The sequence below is a fragment of the Sorghum bicolor genome, chromosome 2 (assembly GCF_000003195.3).
Source record: "Sorghum bicolor cultivar BTx623 chromosome 2, Sorghum_bicolor_NCBIv3, whole genome shotgun sequence".
In the NCBI taxonomy this organism is placed as follows: Eukaryota; Viridiplantae; Streptophyta; class Magnoliopsida; order Poales; family Poaceae; genus Sorghum; species Sorghum bicolor.
The window spans coordinates 6,744,754-6,754,677 of NC_012871.2; the positions used below are offsets into that span (position 1 = coordinate 6,744,754).

Below are 9,924 nucleotides of genomic sequence, written 5' to 3' on the forward strand. Positions count from 1 at the left end.
GCAATTGTCAGTAATGAGTAGCAATACGATTCATATCAGGGAACAAATTCTTAAAAACTCTCTACAACCCTTTCGGGATATGGCCCGTAGCAACAGAATATGGTAGGACCTCAATGGACTCCATACAGTTCCTGGAAAAATCATATGATAATTTCCCATTCCGTAAATAAGAACTTCAGTATTTTATTCTCCTGTACTCGTCAGTCCCATCAATTTTGGCGATGAAACGAGACCTTTCCTAGCCACGCATCTCTATACTGATCTCTTCCATCATGTACACAGATATGAAGATTAAACAGTGAAACAAGGAGCAAATAGTATTGTGTGATGTACAGACAATCCTCCAACAAATATGAAGCCCAATTCACCAAACATTTCACATAAATTTGCCATGCCTATTGGAAGAACTAGATTGTGTATTGCATAATTTTGTGGCTAACCAATATGCACAGAGGACAACTCTGGATTTTATAAACCATACAGCAAATTAGCAATCTCCAGGCCAGCCACTCTCAGTGTAATGGATATGTCCATATGCTACAACATCAGCTGAATACATGCAGTATCTTCTCCATCTAGGGTGAATGAGAAGCAATGCCGGTGCATTTAAGGACAGCTCAATGTCAGCTACACAGGTGTGACAGAAAAATCAGTCTGTCAGATATAATAGATACAGAACTAATCCTGCACGGACTTAAAAGCTACAATCTACAAGTGGAAAAGGTCGCAAATGCCGACACACTGCACTCAGTGTACAGGTTTCCCTCCATGCTCTCATTGACATCACCATGCCTAAAACTAAATAAATGGAGGCAATAAACTTATATCCTACATACAGACCGGCCACAATGCAGCATCAGTCTGGCCACAACACAGCTGTGATCGATTGCGACCTTCATGTAGTATACATAATCAAAAGCAAAACTACCTCCTCATGGCCTCCAAGTATAAAATAGCTCCGAAGAAGCTCAAAGTCGCTTCCAGTGGAACCTGACTCTCCTGTTACTGCAAATCAATGAAGCAGCCATCAGCTCAAACCACCAAAATATAGTTGCACCATTCATTGCAGGACATCATGCCCATTGATCTGCCCTTGCTTGGAAGTCAGAATACTGACCAACAGCATTCAAATGTATCAAAAAATAATTATTTCCTAAATGTTGTCCATGTCATCTTTCACTGTCAAGCTTGGGCCATCATCAAAGCCACCTCCAGGTGCAAGCTCGTTTAGATCTAGGAATGTTCTTCCTACACTTTTACTTTCCCTGCTGGGAGCATCCATCTTCTCTACAGGCTGCTGTTGTGGCTGCTCCTTCTGCTCCTCCTCTGATTCTACTTTATTTTCTGCCACAGCGTGGTCCTCCTCCATTTTATCATTCACATTATTACCATTTTCTTCATCACGACTATCATCCTCTTCTTCCTCTTGCTCTTGACTCGATGTCGAGAGCTCCATATCATTCTCGGCATCGGAGCCAGCATCAGGATCTGATGCATCAGATTTCCATGCCTTTCCAGGCTCCGCATCCGAGTCCGAAAAATCATATTGGCGGTAGTTAATACGAGGACGAGAAGAACGCTTGCTGCGTCTGAGACCTGTTTCGATTTCATCAACAGATCTCAGCTTGGTACCTCGCCGGCCACGAGTTTCCAATTTTTTATGCCGTTGTGGTTGCGGCTCCTCTAAATCTTCACTGCTACTTAATGAATATTCCTCTTCATCATCATCTTCAGCATCTTCTTCCAACCGGAACTCTTCATCCTCTTCAGAGGCACTTGATGCTTTATTCTGTTTGCGACTTCTCAGGTATTCCTCATCATACACTGCCTCTCCCATGATATCATCATCACTATCAAAGTTAGGATCAATATCCGAGACAGCCTCAACAAAGTCTTGTGTGTATCTCTGAGATCTTTTCCTTCGCCGGTTGCTGTGACACAAAACACAAATGCTCATGAGCCACCCGCTAACATGAGTATGGTAATGATAAAAACCACACGCTAAGAGTACCTGCGATCAAGTGCCTCATTTTCTTGTTCACCATCGCTGTCTTGGTAGTCATCTGACTTTGAAGAATTCCCATCATTTGAGTCATTGGCTGTTGGTGAGGGACCATTTAACTTCCCATTGCTTGGTGCCTCAGATCTTGGAGGAAGCGCCCTTCTATTGGCAGTAGGAGCAACAGGCTCAGCCGAGTTCTCCTCTCTTTTCCTATACAAGAATGGTAAAGGGATGATTACAATATAGTATATTCCTTATGAATAAGAATTATCAAGAAAGGAATCACTTGCATACTTTGTAATTTTGATGGCTTCATTTATTGAGCGATCATAGTCATCTGCATTGAAAACAAATTCAAACCTTGTAATTATAATAGATGACGAAATTAACCAAACAATCAAAATGTAAAACTGAAGGCATATTCCAATCATCACAAACGAAAGTGTATGCTGAAACGAATAGATTTCAGATACCACTGGAAAAGGGTTTAGAACCAGGTAAATTTTGGATCATTCCACCATACCAATACAAGGTTTGTATTAACTTTCCAATTAGTTACAGCAAAAAGTTATTAAGTTCACTTCACGAGTATTGATAGCTATACAAAGCTTGTATTTATACTCTTTTTCTTCTTAACGCAATGATCTAATGATTGAAATTCAGGATCATGATCTAGTGGTTGAAATCACTTGGATAGAATGATCATAACTTTGTTGGATGTGGTTTAGATACATGTTAGTACTTGAGTTGTATGAAAAGCATTCTCCTTTATTATAAAGATAATTTTTCATTTGACCATAACTAGAATTCAGTTGGATGTTGGGCCAACATAGATTCACTTCCAAATTTGTACTACACAGAAGACCTAACTTTAAATTGCAGCCTTCTGAATAGAGAAGCACAGCCATTGTTATACTATAAGAGAACTGCAAAGGTTACATTAAAATTCAGACATCAACCTGGTGTAAGGTCCAAGAACTCATACTACTAACAAGTAACTATGCTTATAGGTTGCTGATAAGGGAACAATGGATTATTAATTAAGAAAGAGAGGTTGATCAATGATAAGAACTTAAGTGCCATTGTGTTCAAATCAAGGAAGAAAAATATCAGTGCCATCACCAAGATGCTCAATTTAAAAAATGCCATCCATTGTGAGGCTGCAAATAAGGCCTATAGTCACATGCCAGCGAAGCATTTATGATATTTTCCACTTGATAGCCCATGACAATACTGAGCAATTTGGCCCCTAAAATGCTTAGTTCAGTATTTAAGCTTACCAAATGTATAAGTCACGGGCTTTCTATCACGTAGAGAGCGGCCGGTGGTAAGTCCATCTGATGTCAAGTAGCTATCAAGAAGGAGAGCTTCTCTCTGTTGCTTTTTGAGCAACCTCTCTTTCTTCTGCATGGATCAGAAAGAGTTGATTAGCAAGCTCAAATCAAACAATCCTCTGCCAAAACAAATCTATCAGGCTGCGTATTAGAGCTACACACTTTATGGATCTTTTCTATCTCTGGAAGATACTCAATCTTCAACTTCTTTCCAAGTGATACCTCTGTCCTGTTCCGACTTGAAAAGAGCTTTTCCTACATAGCAAAGGAAATGAATGTAGCTAATATCAAAAATAAAAAAATGATGAATGAAAACAACTGACATCGAAGGAAAGGTAGCATCTGACTAATATTTCATACCAGCATTTTCTACCATGCACACTATATTCAGTAGCCAACCTATGGTTAATTGATTGAAACTTATAACTAGAAATTGATGCATTATTGACACATTATTTAGAATTGGATGAATGGGTTGCAGGACATGATTATAACTTGGCTGCATGAACATAGTCTTCAAAACAAGTGTGCCGTGTACACTGTGAAACACTTGCTACCACCATTGGAAATGATCCAACTAAATTCTTAAGGTAGCAGTTTTACAAGACAGTCATGCATTTACCCTGTCCATGTGTCACAACCAAAAAGTTTTCCCGTTTTTATCTTGGATATAAATCATGGTTGGAACATATGTAATTCATCTTGTGTTAAAGAAAATGCTGCATGTTAGTAAATAGTAATATATATATATAGATAAATATTTGTAAAAAAAAAGTTTATCTGCCAAAATAACTATCCTTGATTAGCAAGCTCAAAACAAACAATCCTCTGCCAAAACAAATCTATCAACCAAAATGCTAAAGTAGACATTGATAAGATCTAAGCACGCTGGAATAATTCTCGGGTTCCATACAAGTAGAACAAAGGAAAACTCCAGCAAAATAAATACTAGCATATTTTAGTCAATTATTGTATTTTCCTCTGAATTGCTTTAGTAGTGTTTGTGCAGACTAACTCTGAAATATGAATTTTGGCTAACACAACAAAGGTCTACCTACACTATTGTTCCCTATTTTGGTCATCTCCAAGATTTCCACAGCAATATTGTTTTGAGCAGAAAAACACAATAAAGTGGTACTCCCTCCGTTGCAAATTGTAAGACGTTTTGGCTTTCTCAGATACATTGCTTTTACTATGTATCTAGACATATTGTATATCTAAGTGCATAGCAAAAGCTATTTATGTAGAAAAGTCAAAACATCCTACAATTTGGAATGGAGGGAGTACAAACAAACTACAGGAAAAACTATATATCAGGATACCTACGTGTAAACTTCCAAGGATAGTTATTTTGGTAATGACATAAAAAAACCAATTCATAATATCATCATATCCAGCATAAATCAATACTTCACTAGTACACAAAAGATTACTAACTGCAACCTTAATACAATTTTAGGGAGGTGTTTGGATGTAGGGACTGAAGTTTAATAGGTGTCACATCGGATGTCACATTGGTTGTCGCATAGGGTGTTCGCATACTAATAAAAAACAAATTACAGATTCCGTCAGTAATCCGCGAGACAAATTTATTAAGCCTAATTAATCCATCATTAGCACATATTTACTGTAGCAAACATGGATTGATGTCAGTAATCATGGACTAACTAGGCTTAAAAAACTAGTCTCACAAATTAGTCTCAATCTGTATATTTTGTTTCGTAATTAGTCTATATTTAATATTCCATGCATGTGTCCAAATATTCGATAAGAGGACAGCGACTAAACTTTAGTGCTGTGGACCAAACGGGGCCTTATTCACTCTATGGGAGAAGATATGAGGAACTCAAAAGTCAAAACTTACTGCAACATCATCAAACTCATCAAAGGTGGACGCAACAGTTTCCCATTGGTAGGACACAACTGAAATAGCTGAAGATCCTCCTTTTCCCCTGGACCTCTTTCCTGGCTCCTTCTTGACCTGTTCTACTCGTCTAATTTCACGATATAATCTATGCCCGAGAATCTCATCATCTTCATACCTGTTTGCATGGCCTTGCATGAAACCAAAATAATGGAAATTCTTTACATTCAAGATAAATAAAGTAGTACCAGTATGAGATTCCAAGGGAATCCCCTCCAATCCGTTCTTTACGAAAAGTAGAAATGTCATGTCCATGCTTAAGGGAACTGTCAATGAAGATCCGAATATCCTCTTGCTGCAAAAGCAAAATCCATTCATAATAAGTTATGTTGCTAAAATCAACTTGCAGCTAATGTCAAATACAAATTTCCAACCTATGTCCATACACATACCAATCAGCTAATGTCAAACGCACTTAATACACATGCTGCAAAATGTATGCTTTTCTCTAGCAATATCTTCGCTTCAAACACAAGTTCATAACACAGGCACAGACAGCAATAGCCAGCAAGTATTGTTGAAATTTCAATAAAGGAAGCATGGAGGAATTTATCTTCGATAGTGAATTTTTCAAATGTGCAGGCTAAACCGTTAAATAATTCGAAAAATGCAAACATGTGGATATTGATCATGTTAATATTTAACCATTACATGGAAATAAGGTTTCCAAAAAACTGGGAGGCTGAGATTCAATTGAAATTGATACACACAATTATGATTGTACTACACTACGAGAAATGAGGCAAGAGTATACAGATGGAAAGGCTGAAGTATCCATTGTGTCAAACTTCTTTTGGTTCACAGTTAATGAAAATAAAATTAGCACTTACCTCAACGCGGATATCACATATCGCTTTCAAGATCACTAAACGAATAGCTGGTTCTAGTGTTTTGTACGTTTCAATTTCAGTTCTGCAGGATGAAGTGATTGGGAAAATTTGTCAATGTGAAGTTGCAGTACAAGGTTTACTCAAGAATGTCTGTGTGCGGGACTAACCCATGAGATGCAATTATTGGCAGATCACCTTCTGCAACCTGCATTTAGTTCCTTATTAGGTCCAACTGAATGGAATACTGTTACTTGCATCTATCTAAAACTGTTTGCAACATGGGATATATCACATACCCAATGCCACCAATCCTTCAGCTTTCTGCATAGGACGGTCACCCAGGTTCCACGTCCCATAGCCATGCGAGTTACAGGAGGAATTGACTGCAGATATGATCAATAAGCATGAGAATCAAGGACAATGTTTGCATGGCTAAAATGTATTGGATAAAACTGTCTAAGGGGCTATAAGCAGGCAGCTAGTATGTGTGATCAGTTACAAAAATGTAACTTTGGGTCATCAACCTATCAAGCAAGTGCAAAGTTCACCAAATAAGAATAATGGTGGGGCGCGATGCCATTATTGCATGTGGGCATTAAATTAAAGTAAGCATAAATATCAATGGCAAGCTTCTATGAACTGAAGGCAGCATCCCATTCCAAACTCGGTAACACAAGACACGCAAGCTTAGAAAATGGACGAATTTGGTGATTACAGAAAAAAAAACTTAACACGTTTAACATTTTAGTATCTGATTATGAAGCAATTAACAGCATGCAGCAGAAAAAATAAAGTAGACTACATGAAGAGCTTGCACACATACACCTCACTCACTGACAGACAGGAAAGGGAAAACAAGCTAAAGCTGAACCACCAAGAGGCCCACCTTTAGCAGCGGCATATGCACATCGTCTAGAATTTCGTTGGGAGTGATAAGCGCCGCCTCGAGCTCCTCCGCCGTGAACTCCGCAGTGATGTTCAGCAGAGGCCGGAACACCTGCGCCCACCAAAAACAGTGCAACGGCGGCATCAAACCCAAACCCTAGCTGCCAAGTCCTCACCCACGGCACACAAGCCTAAACCCCCCCGGAGCTCCAGGGGGGCGGCGACCCTCGAGCGCCGGAGCACGACACGAGAGTGTGAAGAAGGGCAGGGAGCGCGCACGTGGAGGAAGTTGAGGACGGAGCCGAGCTCCCACATGCAGCGGAGCTGCCAGCGGGGCAGCTCCGCGGGCGCCTCGGGCTCCGACACGAGCGGCGTGACCACGCGGCATTGCGGCGTCTCGTCCGCGCCGCCGCCGCCGCCGCCCGCCGCCGCGGCGCGGCGGCGCGGGCGCTCTGGCGGCGGCGGGGGGGGCGCGGGTTTCGGCTTGTTGTTGCACGCGCGCGGGAGGCGCGTCTTCCGCGGGGTCGGTTGCTGCTCCTCCTCCGCCTCCGCCTCCGCCGCCGGCGCCGCCCGCTTCGCCGCCTTTCCCGGCGCCTCCTCCTCTTCCTCCTCCTCCCGCTTCTCAGGGGAAGCCGGAGAGGCGTCGTCCGCGTCAGGCATGGGGCGATCTGATCGGAGATCTGCGTCGGGGCTAGGGTTAGGGTTTGGGTGGGAAGGGGAAGCGGGGGGCTGCGGGGAGGCGGAGGTGGAGGCCATGGGAGGGGAGCGGAGGAGGTGAGAAGGGTAAAAATGGGATTCCGCGTGGTAGAGGTGAGAGGAGAGGGGCAGGATGGGAAAGCCGGGCGGCCCGGGGCCGCCGGGGAGGCGTGGTGGCGTCAAGCCGTCAACGTGAAGCATTGGAGTCCGGCTGGGACTCGTGGGTGGCCGGCGTGTCCGTGTCCGTCCGGGGGGGTTGGTTTGGTTGGGTACTTGCGTTTCACGAGCGTTTTTTTTTACTAGCTTTGCATGTATGGAGTTGATTTTGAAATTTTGAATTTCAAAAGGACTGCGTGCTGTGTCAGCAGTTAGCACGGATGCAAAACAGCTTTGTTAACAAATTTGTAGATGTAATTTTTTATTGAACATGTGAGTATTTGCAATAGTTGAATTTGAAAAGTTGAAAACGTTCATGCACTATTTAGTAATAAAGATGCAAAGCGGATTTTTCTCGGTGATTCTACAAATAGGCCATTTTTAGTGGGATTATAGACAAACACACATGCTTGTATGCATGCACACCTTTTTACGAATGTTTATGATCGACTAACCCTCGAATCATATAAGTTTTTTGTTGGACTTTGCCGCTAATGAAAGAAATACATGCATTAGTGGAATATAGAATATCAAACTATGTCCATGCATGTGTTTAGATGTTTACAAGACATTAGAGTTAGAAGTTAGTTATTACTAAAAATATTACTTGTCATTGTACTCTCTCTTTTTAATATAATACACATATAAATATTGTAGTTATCATTGTAATAAATTTATCAGTTACTCTATATTTTTACTCGGTGGCATGTATAATCTAGTATGGTGCAAACATATTTAAGAGGTTGACGAAATTATTTCTTGTGCACTTGGGAAACATATGAAAGAGCAATTAAATTTACTATTTGAAAACATTGGTCGATGGCAGCAGCTTTGCATAGGTGTTCTTAACCGAAAATAGAAAGTCACTTACAAATAAACCACATACTCCCTAAGGACATGTATGACATTTTTATTTTTGATGGTCTTTGAGGTGTTTGATACACATGGCTTTGAAAAAGTGATTTTTAAGATAAATCTGCCCATAGTATAGTATTTTAATTTAAAAACTAGATAATTTGGGAGCTATATGAATGGTCAAAGTCTCAAAAGTTTGATCGAACTTTAATGGGGGTGTCATACATTTGTGGCTCAAGGGAGTGTACTTTTGTTTCTATTTGTGCACGAGAACATGAGAGAAACAGTTTGTCCATTGATAGTAAAAATATAATAAGATGAGTGTGTACCAAATTATTGGTCACTTAATGGCAACCACGGGTTTCTACACGTGTTTTCATAAGAGTGACTATGCAGGGGTTGTGATTAACTAAGTTATACTGTGTAATTATAAAAAAAAAAGAAATAAACGTGAAGATAGTTGGTGGTTATAATCATGTTATAACTAAATATATAGCGAGGATGCATTAAAAAGGATATGTGCGTGTGCGCGCGCTATTCTACGCTCTAGGTGTATTCTACACTGAATTATTATACTGAACAGAATTTAGTATTCACGTTTCAGTATTATTCAGTATTTTATGGTCCTGTGTGCAGTACTAAATGATATTGAACGTTGTTCAGTACTACTTAGTATTTTTTGCTACTCAGTTGTGGCTTGCAGTATAGAATAATATTCTACACCTAAGGTGTAGAATAGCGTTGTCGTACACAAGTGAAAAAAGCAATTCAATTCGCTGATGGAGAATAAAATTTAGCCAATCAATATGATTAGGGAGTAAGGATTAAAATTTTGGTTTCTTGATGCCACCAATATGAATTACTCACATCTAAAAAAATATGAATCGTTCAAACAACTTAATAACGAAAAATAGTAATAAAGGTGAAGATAGTCGGTAAAGGATTACAATGGCGTTTGTAATAGAGAGAGCACAATTAAGACATATAAATAACTTTATTTTTGCTTTTCATCATAAGGTAGAAATGCTGATAAGACGAAAAGTGGTTGAAATTTTGGTTTGACAATGTTAACTTGTAGCTATATTTATTTGGACCAGGGTAGACAACAAACTGATTATGGTTTGATTAGTTAGGTTATAAATTTTATTTATATGAAAAGTGTATTAACGATTTGGTGGTGAAATTTCTGTTCAAAGGTCCATAATACTTTTATATTTATATGTGAGAAAAATCAAAATATGG

At 39.9% G+C, this 9,924-nt stretch overlaps 1 protein-coding gene across 1 annotated transcript; it reads right to left on the bottom strand.

Moving 5' to 3' along the window:
• LOC8063671 (DDT domain-containing protein DDR4) lies at positions 300 to 7,824 on the bottom strand. Its single transcript, XM_002461582.2, has 12 exons — positions 7,255 to 7,824; positions 6,977 to 7,087; positions 6,387 to 6,473; positions 6,258 to 6,295; positions 6,091 to 6,172; positions 5,449 to 5,555; positions 5,201 to 5,378; positions 3,499 to 3,591; positions 3,283 to 3,406; positions 2,297 to 2,339; positions 2,012 to 2,212; positions 300 to 1,931 (listed from the first exon to the last, which is right to left on the bottom strand). Exons 1-12 carry the CDS (start codon positions 7,729 to 7,731, stop codon positions 1,154 to 1,156), a joined length of 2,319 nt encoding a protein of 772 aa, XP_002461627.2. The 5' UTR covers positions 7,732 to 7,824; the 3' UTR covers positions 300 to 1,153.